Source organism: Sceloporus undulatus, chromosome 2 (assembly GCF_019175285.1).
Source record: "Sceloporus undulatus isolate JIND9_A2432 ecotype Alabama chromosome 2, SceUnd_v1.1, whole genome shotgun sequence".
NCBI classification, from domain to species: Eukaryota; Metazoa; Chordata; class Lepidosauria; order Squamata; family Phrynosomatidae; genus Sceloporus; species Sceloporus undulatus.
This window is the reverse complement of record NC_056523.1, coordinates 92291803-92307046: the sequence shown is the minus strand read 5'-3', so window position 1 is coordinate 92307046 and position 15244 is coordinate 92291803. Positions and strand designations below refer to the sequence as shown.

Here is a 15244-nt window from a genome sequence, read left to right as displayed (position 1 = left end):
CCACCTGCCAGCCTGCCTCTGCTGAATCCAAAGACATAGCCGTGTTAGTCTGTACAATCAGTCTGTGGAGAGTTCTTGTAGCACCTTTCAGACTCAGTGAAAGAAAGAAGTTGGCAGGAGGGGCTTTCCTAGACTTAAGTGCACCTCAGGTGCATCTGAGGAAGTGGAATGATGTCTAGGGAAGCGTGGTGTAGTGGTTTGAGCGCCGGACTAGGTTAACTCTGGAGGCCAGAGAAACAATAACTAGGCTGAACGCCGGGGCCTGAGGAAAAGGATTAGCATCACCTTCCCTTCGCACTAATGCAGTCCATAAAAAGCACCACAGTTTTGCCGACGCCTCTCCTCTCTGGCCATCGGGGCGCGGGCGGGGGCTGCAGTCTCGGACTACGGCTCTGGGTTCCAGTCCCGACTCGGCCACGAAACCCAGCGACCTCCGACAAGTCACACTCTCTCAGCCTCAGAGGAGGGCAAATCCCCCCCCCCGAAGAAACTTGCCAAGAAAAGCCCATGGTAGGCTCACTTCAGGGGCCTCGTCAGTCGGGAAGAGAACTTGAAGGCAAACAAGAACCACTACCACCAACAAGGGAAAGCAGGCAGCCCCGGAGGGCGAAAGCCAGGGCGAGGAGCCTTGGCTGAAGGATGGAGGGAGAAGGGTGGCAGAGCCTGCCCTGGGTTTTCTTGGCACTGCCTTTCCCCTCAGGAGGCTGAGAGAGTGTCCCTTGCCCAGTGGCTTTCCATGGTCTCCAGAGTCACAGAAAAGGAGTCAGGGCAGGGCGAGCCTGGCAAGGGGCCCCAGGCGCCCTCCTTCCAGGAGGGGTTCCCAAACGCCCTCCTTGCGGAGCAGGACCACGAAGCCCCAACTGGTCTTTCCATTCAAGAGTGTTGTCGTTCAAGTGTTCCCTTTCCTTGGGAAGACCCTCCACTTTCCTGGCGGACCTGCCTTATCCTCCCTCCCAGCCCGGCTCTCCCTTCGGGACCCCTGCCCCCTCCGGAGAGGCTCACCTGCTTCGGCCAGGGCGCCCAGCCAGAAGAACCAGAAGAGGGCCCCCCGCCGGGCAGCCCCCTCCTCCATGGTCTGCGGGGCCGAAGGGAGCCGGCGGCGGGGCGCCCAGGAGGGACCGGGCTGCCAAGGCTCCCTGCACTCCTGCTCCGGCTGCCCTCTCTTTCCCCGCTTCCTCCGAGGGTCCTGGCTGCAGAGGCTGCACGCGAGGGAGAGCCCGGCCGCCGGTGTGACTAGGGAAAGGCAGAGGAGGAGGAGGAGGAGGAGAGGGAGGCGGGCTTCAGGCCGGAGCCCCGGCGGAGAAGGCGGGAGGGGGCTGCCCTGCCCTGCCCCTGGGGGGGGGGAATCCAATGGAGCCCTAGGGATCATCATCATCCTCATCATCCTCATGAGCCCCCCCTCCTCATTTCCCTCCATGAGTTCTCCTCAGGGCCACACCCACAGCCTCCTGAGGGAAAGGGTTCTTTTTGGAAGTTCATTCTAATTTTATTGAAAGTATAATCTCTATCCCCCACATCCATCCTCCCTCCCCCCTGGCACACAGACAACTGCATCCACACCCAGCACCCCTTCCCTCCCCTCCCCTCCCTCTCCTCCCTACCCTCTATATCAAGCCATACCTGCTCACACTCATCCCTAACCCCCTGCTCTTGCTCCTTCGAATACCCTTCCCTCAGGGGAGTTTAGCACACCAAGGAGACAGACCAGAGTTTATCCCATGAACAGCCTGGGGGGAAAAATCGTGTAATTACACAAAACCATTTCACACAACATTGCGCAAAACCCACTATTGAAGTATTATTATTATTATTATTATTATTATTATTATTATTATTATTAATAACCTTTATTTATGAAGCGCTGTAAATTTACACAGCGCTGTACATACAATCTTTTTAGTTAGACGGTTCCCTGCCCTCGGGCTTACAATCTAAAAAGACACAACACAAAAGGAGAAGGGAGTGGTGGAGGGAAAGGGTAAGAGGTCCAGCAGTTCCTCTCTACCTCCAAGGCCTGGACCAAGGCAGATGGACTGGAGGGAGGGCTTGGCTTCAGAATGGATGGTTGGTAGTCACAAAGAAGCATTAATGCCCATCTTTTTTACTTTCGGGATTTCAGCAACAATGCATTTCTGATATTGCCTTATTTGCACACAATTGTGTATGATAATCATTCACACAATTACTCGCTGTTTTCACTTTATTTGCAGGATGCTTTAAATGTACTTTAATCTTTCTTTAATGCCAAAATTAGTCCATGTGATAAACTCACCTGTCTCCTTCTCCTTCCATCTCTCTCCTACCTTTCACACCTTGACCCCCTCCTCTCCTTCTACCTATTAGTCACTACTCAACCCTTCTCCTTCTCACATCTTCACACACTATCCAATCCTCTCCTCCCCTGTAACCCTCCACACTTACTCTAAGACAATGATGGTGAACCTTTTACAGACCGAGTGCCCAAACTGCAACCCAGACCCCACTTATTTATTGCAAAGTGCCACGTCCCTTTGGCTTTCTAGTAAGAAACTCTGGCAAACTCTGTGCTAGGGCAACAGCATGTGTGCCCACAGAGAGGGCTCTCAGTGCCACCTCTGGCACACGTGCCATAGGTTCGCCATCACTGCTCTAAGGAGTTTATCACACGGGAGGAATTTCTCTTAATTTCGAATGAAAAGAAAGGGGGGCCAGAATGCATTCACATGAAATTGCTAGTTCAGCAAATTTATGTGAATGCGAATTGCATTCAAACTGACTTCCCATTGCCCAAAAATAGCTTGCCGTTGCCCAAAATTGCGTGAGGTAGTCTATCACGCAATAACATGAAACCCCATGATTGCATTCGGATTGCCATTGGATTATCCTTCCAATTTCCCTTGTATGATAACGTCCAAAGCTAGCATTATATGCACACATGTGAAATGAAACGACTTACTCAGGTGAGCCTTGCATAAGTAAATAAAAACATTTTGAATCTCTTTAGTTACTAGCTGAAAGCTTCTTCCAAAAAGCTTCCAGGGATGATTTCTCCTCCTTTTCAACAGCCTCTAAGATTTCCATTTTAATGGTGAAACTGAAATATTTATGCTTTTCCAACATAACATAACAGAGAAGCTAGTGAGGCAAGCTTACCTTCTCTCCACTTTCATTTCTGATTTGCACATGAAACATGCTCAGTAAGGGAATTTGGAGGCAGTTGTTTACCTTGTCTGTTGTAGGTAAAAATATAGGATTCTGTAGGATGGAGTCATAACAGATAAAATGGTGTCAAACTACATTATTTTACAGTGCAGATGCACCCGACAAAAGGAAGAATACAGAGGTAATGTAATAATAATAGTAATACATGACAAATATTTTGACAGGCATTTATGATGAACTGGACAAATTTGCAGATAGACCATATAAAATCATGCTTAATATATGTTCCAAACAAATAAAAAATTCTTACAGAATCTTCAGTTGCACAACATTTTATTGGAACCGACCAAACGGGCACAGAATTGTAGGTAGACTTTTAAAATCTCCAGCTTGTGTCCATGTGTTGTTGTTGTATGTTTTGGCATGCTCTGATTGTGGACTGTGGTATTTTGCTTATGCATCATGGCTTATTTTATTTTATCTTTATAAGTTCAATTGTTACACAAACTGCTATATATATTGCCAGCTGTGAACATAAGATGAATAGAAATAATGGTCATAGATATATGTACAGATAAATAGAAACCTATCCAAAGCCATACACAATAAGCATGCCATATTGTCTCTGCATATGTGAAAATGTGAATGTGGATTCATATGTGTGTCTGCACACATACAAATAAGCACATACAACCTTTCCCATTATAAAAGAACATTTTGAACACATGGGAACCTTGAAAGAACTTTTCCATCTGCAAAAAGCAGTGCCTCAGGGACCCGACCTGCTATTTCCTTCTCCAGCTGTTTGTTGTTTTATTTCCTTTCTTTTTTTATTTAGCAAAGCCCATATTAATAAGCATGTAAATAATCCTTCAAAGCAGAAGCAGGACAAAGGCCGCCAGGGTGTGCCAATGATCTGGATCACACACTTTGGCATCTGAAGCCAAACTGCCCTTGTGCTGCATCTACTTTTGCTCTAGCTGGCATGGAATATGGCCATCTCCTTTTGGAAGGGAAGCGTATTCTGGATTCTTTGTGTCCTTATAGGTATCAACAGCCTGCAAAGTGCTAACTTTTGTCTGCATTCTTATAGGATGTTCTCTTTTTGTGGATAACCTGCAGAGAAGATAATCACTTGGTTATTTCCTCATGGCAGATAACAGAATGATGTCATCTATCACCATCATCATCACCACCATCACCATCATCAAAAGGGAAATCTCCTGTGTAGAAGCACAAGTAAGGAACTAGTTGTCTTCACAAGCCATCAAGGAATGTAATTTCTTGGACATCAGGAAAACCATCTATGAGGTACATTTTTTTCCCTGATGAAAAAGAAGGAGAATAAACTTGTCTTTCTACTAAAAGACTCCACATGCAAGAACAGGAGTGCCATGATTCCAGACAGCAATATTATGAATTTATCAAGCCACAAACTGAGTCAGGCAGAGGAGTCTATTTTGTCAAGGGGCTCATCCTACTGCCCCTCCAAACCCGTGGTGGTGATCTAGAGGCCTTCTTTCACTGCCTGTGCCTCAAAGAATGCTTCAAGGACTATGATACCAGTCAGGAGACAACACACAAGGATTACCCCTGTCTCCTCAAGACAACTGTAGAAATTACAGCAATATGTCTTATACTCATAAAAAGAAGAACTCCACCTGGATTCCTCCTGATAGTCGGTGCATGGAACAAGACTATCTGGGTCTAATTAAGATCAAGATTTGATTTTCACACACAGCATGATTAAAGAGTCATTACCCTGGGAATAACTAGGCAATAAACAACAGCCAATCATTCACAGGATTTCCCCATGAATGATTTGTTACTGTTTATTGCCTGGTTATTCCTGGGATAATGGCACTTTAATTGTGACATTGTGTGAAAATCTTTATTGCTAATGGGCGATTTTCACAAGCTATTCTTGGGATAATGGTGTTTTAATTGTGATGTCGTGTAAAATTCTTAATCATGAATGTGTGATTTTCCCAGGATAAGCACTTTAGGGGGATTAATAGGTTTTGTTCATTAAAATACATATAGATTTATTAACAAATTTTAAAAAATGTAAATACAGTGGGCCTTTGGTATCCTCTGTGCAAAGAGAAAGGGGGAGGGGAATGGAGGGATAAGTATGTACCATATATACCTGACTATAAGTCGGCCTCATGTATAAGTCGAGGGCAAGTTTTGAGGTCAAAATTATGGATTTTGATATGACCCGTGGATAAGTCGAGGATAAAACCTAGAGGCATGTAACAAAGGATCTAAAGGGTGAAGTAAAAGAAAACAATGCCAAAGAACTTACAAAATTCTAGCAGCCATTACATAAAGGGATGAGCGAATTGGGGGGGGGGGGTCAGTGATTCCAGGACAGATTATTTTTTTGCCTTCACAGGTGAATAGTTCCTTTTTCAATAAGAGTTAAAGTAAAGTACTTACTTTGACTCGTGGATAAGTCAACTCAGGTTTTTTGGGTCAATTTTTTGACTAAAATTCTAGACATGAAATATGAGTAAGTAAGTAAGTAAGCTGTAAAAAAGAAAATGGAACCAATAATTACAATATTTATATTTACTTAGGAAGTACAGTATCCCCCCCATTTTGGGGACTTGGAATCTGCGTCTCTCTCGCCTCTTGGGCAACAAACAGAAGGGGACAAAATGGGATGCACACCGTGGGTGTCCATGAGCACATACTGCCATCAAGCCAAAGGAGCTGAATACGGTGATTTCCATTGTTGCAGAAGGGTCCGGAACAGGTCTCCCACAAAAGGAGGGCGGCGTATCTTTAAACATCTGCAGATAACATTACCATCATTGGCATTTTTTATTCTCCTTAAGAAAAAGAACAAGAATCATAGTCTTCCAAAAGGAGTTCAGCAGACCCAGAGGATTCTGGCAATGTAGATGAATCAAGCATCGGTGGGGGCTGAGAGATGCTGGTGCCACACTTTTTGTCCTGTTGTACATTTCTCTTGTTTTGCTAAATAGGCTAACTCAGTCTTCACAGTCTGCCCTCCATATCACAGATTCTTATTATTGTTTAATAATTTAGAATCTGGCAGTGTGTGATGTTAAGTTTGTACTTGTTGTTTGGCTATGTGTGTTTGTGTTCTGTTTGTTGTTTGCTTAATATACAATATATAATAGATATATATAGAAAATATATATATAATTATATTATCTATTAGAAATTAAAAAATCAACCTTGATTTTGCCATTTTTGAGGGACACCATTTTGCTATCCACTGTAATTAATGGGATTTAAAATGCCATGGATTTTAATAGCCATGGGGGTTCTGGAATCAAACCTCAGGTCCCACATTATACATTTTTTTCTTGATTGTTAAAAATCTATATGTATTTTATGAACAAAACCTATACTCCCCCATAAGTTACTTCTATTTTTTATTATGTTTTGTGATGGCAGTAAGACAGTCTGCATACCACAAAAGGTTAGTATTGTTTGGAAACATTTAGGGTCGATTAATCCCAGGAATTCCATCTCTCTTCATTGTACAGCAAATAAGGTTTTTTTTTTTTGGGGGGGGGTTTATTTTTTAAAAACCAAAACAACCTCACGCAGTGTCAGTCTGTGTTGCAACAATAAAACATAGGGAAGAGACAGAAGAAAGTCTGAGCACCAGGAAATGGGCAAAATGTGTACAGCAAGAACAAAAGGTGACAAACACCACATCTGTCGCCCCCAGTCCACCAGATCATCTACATTTGCCAGAATATTCTGGGCTGCTCTGGAGTATTTGGCCCAAAATTTCACTGAAATCTCCCCCTTTCCTTGCTGCAACAAAAGGTAAACAGTCCGGTGAGTCGTTTGGTGCGGTCCACTGGTAGGTATAAGTTGCTCTGAGGTCAGAACAATGTGCTAAACCTTGTTCTGATCTCAGATTGACTTGTGCCCCAGAGCACCTTGGCAGGGACCACAAGGTAGGCAGCTGCCCCATCTCACCATATTGCTCCAGATTTCTTTTAATGTGGGAACAGGGATGGAACCCCAAGGGTCTGGTGTTTTGTAGACAGGCCTAATTTGGGGTTTAGGGCTTTGTAGTTTAAACAACATGCAGCCAGTCTGGGGAGAATTTGGGGTATTCAGTAATGTAGACAGGCTCTATAGCAATTGTGAAAGAGATAGGACTGGGAAAATATACTGCCATTGAATGAAAGTTTCATACCATGCCAGCTCCCCCTGATCTTAAGGGAAGAAGCAGTGGGACTCATCAGGGGGAATCTTACCATTTGGATTGTTAGTAATAAAAGCATACTTTTGACCACTTTATTCTCTGCCACGGAATCTCACTAGTTGGTTTGCTTGTAGAATAAACCAAAAAGGTCCCTCTCCTCATATTTTTAATGTTTTATTATCATTATCATATTCTTTCTTAAACTGTAGCAGACTTCCCAGCTGATGCTCGAGGATTGCAGACAAAAGAATGTGAACTGTATTCCAATAGTCAATAATAGCTTTTGAGAACTGTTTTTAAATTAGCAGACATCCATCAATATAACACAAAAGCCCATGGAATTACCTGTGATTTTGGTCGGGTTAATTCACTTCTTTAGCCATCTACAGTGTCTCCAGATTTTAGGGAGATGTGTAAAATATTGTAAAGTTAGAGCCTTTTTCTAATGCAAGCTCATGTGGGAGGCCTGGACTCGGCTAGACTCAGGCCTTTATTGCACATGGCCATCAAAGCGGCAGCTAACATGATAACCGCATGATCAATTCCTCCCTCCGCATGATGTCATTGCTGTTGTGTGTTGAACTGTGGGAGCCTGTAGTAACAGTGAGTCTTTTCCTTACAGAAAAAAATCTGTTATGATCTCCTATTGCATTGCATATACAGGTAGGCAACCTGCGGACCCGCGGGCTGAATGCGGCCCGCGAGGCCTTGGACTGGCCCCACCCGGTCCTGCCGCCGATTGCCGCTGGGCCTTTGGGGTGCAATTGTGCTATAGAAGCCTCAGAAACATGCATATAATTAAACTTTTTTAAAAAATCAGAAAATTTTTTCCGCGTGTCCCCATTTTTTAAAAGTGTCTTCCTTGAAAATTTTGGCCACAGTGGCCTGGTTTATTATAACAGTGGTACCACCCACCGGATAAAGAATACCCAGTTACGAATTTCCGGGACGAAAAAAAACCCATAGGAAATAATTGTTCCGGTGTACGAAGTTTTTTCGGTTAAGAAAAATTTTTGGTGCTTTTTCGGCTTTTCGCACGAAATCGCGCTTTCCCCAGTACAGCCTATGGCATTTCGGCTTGCGAAGGCTTCGGGTTACGAAAGCGGCGGCGGAACGAATATAATTTCGTACCCAGGCACCACTGTATTTAATGTTTTAAAAAAATTTAATAATATTTATTTTTTGCTTCGGCCCCCCAGTGTCGGAGGGACGCAACCCGGCCCCCGGCTCAAAAGGTTGCCTACCCCGGGCATATGATTGCAGTGGAGAAAATTCCTGCCAATTTTGCATGATGGTGGCAAGTGTGGAAGAAATGGAGACAGCATGTTTCCCAGAGTCAGTTCTGTCACTGCAACTCCCCACTCTCAAAGACAAGACCCCTCTCTCTCCCTCCTCTCTCACCCACCACACACACACACACACAACTCCTTCCTACACCTCTTCCCCCTCCTCCTCCCAAAGTTCCTTCCATCTCCCTTCACAAGCAGCCATATGGCTTCCTAGGAAAGGGAGCGTGAAGGAGAGAGAATAGACGGGCAAAGGCGGTGCATGAAGATTGGGTGCTAAAGACACTCAATCTGTATCAAGACCAAAGGTATAGGTGGTAAAATGCCACCTGATTTGAGGCCTCAAGATTGCCATGTGTGATAAGGCTCTCAGTGCAGATCAATCAAACAAATTGGCTCAGATCTAAATCTGAATTGGACTCTGACACAAATCGGGAGGCCATGCACAAAAAAACACATATGTTATGTTTTAGAGGAAGTTACCCAAATAAAGGTGGGAGGGACTGAGGTGTCCCCACCAACATGTCTTCTCCTTTTTGCTTAGCTGAAGGAAACTTATGAGAGGTTGGGTAACGTGATCATCTACCTATGTGACCAGTAGTAGAATGAGGAGGACTCCAGTTTGGGTGAATTAATAACGTTTTTATTAGAAATATGTAAGAGTACAACCACACAATAGTATTCAGACAGACCAACATTCAGAACAACTGAATGGATGTATGGAAATTGGATAGCAGAGCTGAGGGGTGAGTAAGCAACATTACCTGTTTGAGAGTAGAAACATGGAAAGTGGGAAGTGGCTCAAACTGGGATCTGAGGGCAACACAATAAGGCTCAGACACAGACGGGGACCAGCTTATGTGCAACTGTGATGCTGTTGCAAAGAAGCTAGTTTTTTAGGTCTAATATTATACCTGGGATTCAGCCTCAAGGGATCATCTCCCTTGCAAGCTACCTTGCAAGGAGATGACAGACGAGGGAAATCAGGGAAGAAAAAGTCAAACTTCTGCCAAAGTCACGCGATTGTGCTGAAGATTTTCAGATGACATCATGCTTATCCAGGACTTAACCCATGAAGATCCAGGAATACTCCAGTAACAAACCATTCCTGGGACTCCGTGAATGGTTTGTTGCGGGCGCATTCCTAGATCTTCAGATTAAGTCCTAGATAAGCTGGTGTGTCTGAAAATATTCAGCGTGATTGCATGACTTTGCTGGAATATGCACTTTACTCCTGGCTCTCCCTCCTATCTGATAATCCCCACTGTAACAAACTTTAGGGTTGATGGATAGGGAAGTTGCTGGGAGCACCAGCAGGGGTAGGTAGGAAGCATCAGCTTATTGCCTTTGCAATGGAACCTCCTTTGTTTTTTGTTGCAAGAAGATATGCAAGGGGCCTGGGGGAGGAAGTATGGATTAGCACAGTCATTAATTTTGTCTCAATATTACCTCAGGTAATACCTCAGTAAATCACATGTCTTCAGTCTCCATGTCCTTTCATGGAAAATTCATTTTGTCTTACAAAGGTCATTGTAATCTCTTAAGAACATGCCTGGCTCTAAAAAATATGAAAATGGAGACACAAACTATAACAGCAACAACAACAACAATAATTTACCCTGTTCCCCCCCCCCCCAGGGTTGCCATCCCGGGGGACCTCAAAACTGGGAAAAAAATGTAGGACAAGGCTTAAAATGTAGGACATTTTAAAAAATTCCCTGGCCAGGAAATTAACCAAAAAAAAAAGGTCCTACATTTTTAAACCTTCTCCAAGGCATCGCTGGGCCTGGGGAGACAGCCTCTCCCAAGCCCCAGCAAGGCCTTGAGGACTCTAGGGCCCCGCTGGGCTGGGAGACTCTGTAGGCAAGTGCACCATGTTAAGAACTGCATAAGCAAACTTAGGCTGCTGCACACTGCTTTCACTCTCATCACTCCATCCTATGGAATCCTGGGATTTGTAGTTTGTTGTGGTGCCAGGCTGGGCTTTGAAATCTCAGCAATAAGAGGCAAAAGGCTTGGGCTGCATCTACACTGGAGAATCATTTGGTTTGAGACCACTTTAACTGCCTCAGCTGAATGCTATGGAATTCTGGGAATGGTGGTCTGTTCCAGCACCACAGCAGAATGGCAGTTAAAACCCCTGGAAAGCTATCTGACCAAGTGACCAATGCCCTCACCCCAAAATGTAGGGCACCCAAGCAAAAAAATGTAGGACATGGCCAAAATAAAGCTAAAAACACCCATGTAATTATAAATCCATGCTTCTTAGCCATGATCCAAATGGAGGACATGTCCTGGAAAAGGAGAGGATGCCTGGTCACTTGTCTCTGGTCCAAAATACACTGTAGAAAAAAAACAATGCTGGGCTGAAATGCCCAGAGTTCCTCACCAAAGCTCATCCACACTGAGGAAATAATCCAGTTTGAGAGTGACTTAACTGTCCTGGGTTTAGTGCGGGGAATGCTGGGAATTGTAGTACACTGTGGCCCCAAGCTACTCTGACAGGGAGTCCCATAACTCCCAAACTTATGAACTGCAGTTGCCCAGAATTCCTCCCCAGGTGCATCCCACTGAGGAAATGGTCCAGTTTGAGACTGCTCAGTGCTGGGGAATCCTGGGAATTGTAGTTTAGTGCACCAGAGCTCTCTGACAGAGAAGGCCAAATGCCTCAGACACCAGAATCCAGAGCATTGAGCTTTGGCAGTTAAAGGTCTCAAAGTGCAGGGGGGGGGGAGAGAAAAGCCTGGGAGTGTGAATGAGCTTGGCTGTGGGGCTGCTCCGAGAGGAGGAGGAGGAGAAGGAGGCGGAGGGAGGGAGGGAGGAAGCCAAGGAAGTGCCAGGACCATCCGGAGCAGCCTCCTCTCTTCCACCGCTCTGCCCTCAGGCAACGCCTCCGCTGTGGACTATTCAGCCTCCTTTTGTCAAAAGAGCTCTGTTGCCACAAAAGAAACTACATTTCCCAGAATCCTATAGCACTGAGCCAAGGTTAAGGGGGGGGTCAAACTATTTCTGCAGCCTTTTGCTAACTAAAGCCTTCTATTATTCAAGGCAAAATCTCTTCCTCACCAAGCCATTGAAACCCAATCCAAGTGGAGGGCTGATTGCTTCTTTCCCATTGGTCAGCTTCGTGGATAAATTTGCATATATTACAATTAGGTGTTTAGGCTCAAAAACGATACTGTGATAAAGAATTACAAGAATACTGACGCGGTAGACATTTAAAAGAAGGAGCAATTAAATCCCCCAGACAACATGAACGATTTATGGCCTTTTTTCTTTTCTCACTGTAACCTGGAAAGTAAGGCTTCCTGAGGTATATATACCAAGTGGGCTCACTTGGTATATAAAGCTCTGAGTGGCAGATGTTTTAAAAAGCTGCTCTCTAGGCTACGCCGTGTGCCAGGTGGGGAGAGTGGCGCACAGTCGCGCCAGGAACGACAGGGAGGAGCAGGGGAAGCCCAAACCGGGCTAGGGCCAAACCTACCGGGACCGGGAGCCCCCCCAATGCGGGTTGGTCACGGCCCCCGGTATTGCATCCCTAACCCCCCCCGCCCCCAACCACACTTTGGTGATCACGTGCCTTTAGTACAGACCTACCCCAAACACGCTGCTTTCGATTTCACTTGGAGTTATGTGCTTTCAATGATGCATGTGTCCTAAGAGTCCAAAAGCCGCACCAAAGCCACGCTCCAGTCCTAAGGACTGGAGTGCGGCTTTGGTGTGGCTTAGGACTCATGCATCATTGAAATACCATACCTCCAATGTGACTCGAAGCAGCTTTATTCTGGCCTGTCTGTAACATGCCAAAAATGGCTTTTTGAAGCTGAAAGGTGGGATTTTGAAATATAACATGGGGTAAGCAGGGTGTGCTAACAGGCACCTAAGCCTATGCCACCAACATAGTCCCATAGTAGTTATACTTACACTCACAGTAACACTGCCAGGCAAATTATGATTTATCAAATAATAGGAACCACCTAATTATAGGAAACAAGTTATTCACTTTCTCAAAGATTCCAGTGCTGCTGCAGGAAAGCCAGCATTTGATACCAACACCCTTAGTTGGGACTCGGCACTATGTTATTAAATTTCTTCAGCAATTGGTGCTTTTATTTTCTTACACACACACAAACACACATTTTGGAGTTCCTCTCAGAAAAAAATTAATTCTTATTCACACAGTTTAATCTTGTACATTTTATGCTACCTGTCTCCATAAAATTGATTTATTATGGCCTGAATCATATTAGTAGTCCCAACTAGAGTGGACCCATTGTATCATCAGAATTTATTCACCATTCAGCAGCCGATTCAATGAATCTACTGTACTTGGGACTGCTAGTAGTATCCAGACTTTAGTCTTGATGAAAATGAAATAGAAGCCAAGGCTGCTTTGCAAAACTTTCATCTCAACATGTCCGCTCTTATGTATGCTCAGGATGTACATACTTATTGGATTTACTAGAAGCCAGTCATAAAACTTTACACAAATAAGTAGATCTGTTTACAGAGATGGTGAAGTCCCTTGAAATCAAGCAGTATAATCAAAATAGCATATATAATATTCAGATTAGATATAGTTTATTTATGTTAAATTCCCTCTAGAAGGTTGTGTCAGTTTCAGAAACAATTGTTTGCAAAAGTGGAACTGGGCCATTTAGTTTTATTGTTTTAATCAAATTAAAAGTTCTTGGCAAAGCTTCACTACACCCCAGTAAATGGGAAGTGATACAGAAACATTGCACAGTTCTATCATCTTACTAGTATTTCTTGTCTTGGGTGCCTGACTGTGTTTCATGCACTGGAACACATATATTTAATACTTGGCTTTCTATTATATATTCCTGAATACATGACTTTGGGTAAGGAGCTACTCTTCTTATGGTTTTCTATATTTGTCCTTGGGAATTTGTATTTCTAGCATGTTGCTTGGGGAATAAATTTTATAAACAGAAATACAACCTCAATACATCCTGTTCATCATTTAAAATTTGCTTCATGTTCATGCCAATTTAATTGGGTGCCCTGTAGTGTCAGTGCCTTCTGAAATAGTAAAACATTTCCCTGTTTGTTGTTTTGTTCATTGCTTTGAAATATTATACACATCTGTGTTATGCTCCCAACCCTTCTGGGTTGAAAGCTCAAATATTTTTTGTTACACTTGCACTTCTTGAGGCTTGCTCTATCTATCTATCTATCTATCTATCTATCTATCTATCTATCTATCTATCATCTCCTTTTAAAAAGTAAGATAGCTGGAACTTGACACATTATTTAAAATGGATCAGATGTGGTATAGTAGTTTGAGCCCTGGACTGTGACTAGAGACCAGGGTTCGATTCCCAGCTCAACCATGAAACCACTGAGTGACCATGGGCAAGTCACATTCTCTCAACCTCAGAAGAAGACAAAGGCAAATCCCCTCTAAACAAATCTTGCCCAGAAAACCCATGATAGGTTTGCCTTAGGGTCGCCATAAGTCAGAAACAACCTGAAGGCACACAACAACAAGAACATGGAATTTAAGGTTTGAGAATTAATTCAATATATGTAAAAGATTAGAAAATGGAAAATTAATTTATTATCATTAACTAAGCTAATTTCTTTAATTAAATTATCCCTGATTAACTTGGTATTTAAGATGTTAGTTTGAAGTTTGATTGTGGAATGTACAGAGAAAGGCATGGTGGTTTTCAGTTGTGCCAGTAAGCACTGATATTGGCATCTTCAAAGTGTTCTTTTTCACTAACTAAAGTAGTGTCTTCCCACCTGGAATTTCCCATCCAGATGGATGCAAAGCTCATGATACAGTTGTAGCAGGAGGTGTTGGGATTTGTAGCAGGAGGTGTTGGGATTTCAGCATGTCTGGAAATTTTCAGGTTGGAAAGGAGAGTCCTAAATTATGATAGCTCATTTTACTACCTGTTCAATTATGTTTTGTCACTGATCTATATGCCTCCTCTTTTTCCATTCCCTCTTATCATCAGCAACGTGTACATTGTTCACATGCCCTTCCAACATTTTGTTTCTTGAAGGTTAATAAGGAATAATATTAACTCAAGCATTAAATCACATGGATTGTTAGGACTAACAAGTTTCTGTCAAGAACTGCCAAAAAGGAAACTTGATTGCTATGTATCTCTGGGAATGTCTCTTACACAGAACCAAAACCAGCTGTTTAACCAACAACATGATCAGGGAAGTAATATTAATTTCACAATCAGAGGAAAAGATTCTACAGAACTTAAGTAACACAAGTTCAACCACTTGCTCTTTCACAAAAATATAGCCAAACTTAGATGATTGAGCACACTTCCCTCTCCAAATTTTCCAATGCATTAGCGAGAAAAGTTCAACATTTCCATGTTGGACGATTCCAATAATACTTTGTTGATATTTGTCTCAAAACATATCAGCTATATCTAGAGTACCCCCAGCTGCTGCCTCAGGATCATGGATTGGATAAGATACTAGTTTGACACAATTCATCAATGTGAGAGATGGGTGGTCTGCAGTATTAGACCTACAATATTATGATGTAATATTTTGTAATACTGAAATTTTGTGATTGGTTTTAAATATATGTTATGCGAATGGCCTTTGGCTTAAGCATTAA

The 15244-nt window shown here is 43.3% G+C and overlaps 1 protein-coding gene across 2 annotated transcripts in view; it reads right to left on the bottom strand.

Moving 5' to 3' along the window:
• Positions 1 to 1222, bottom strand: part of FLT4 (fms related receptor tyrosine kinase 4) — a 148823-nt gene extending 147601 nt beyond the window's left edge. For both annotated transcript variants that reach the window (XM_042453847.1, XM_042453848.1), the window contains exon 1: positions 1003 to 1222. In XM_042453847.1, the coding sequence (XP_042309781.1) occupies positions 1003 to 1072 (70 nt within the window). In that variant the 5' untranslated portion in view covers positions 1073 to 1222. The remainder of the gene's footprint in view (positions 1 to 1002) is intronic.
• Positions 1223 to 15244: the final 14022 nt, after the last annotated feature.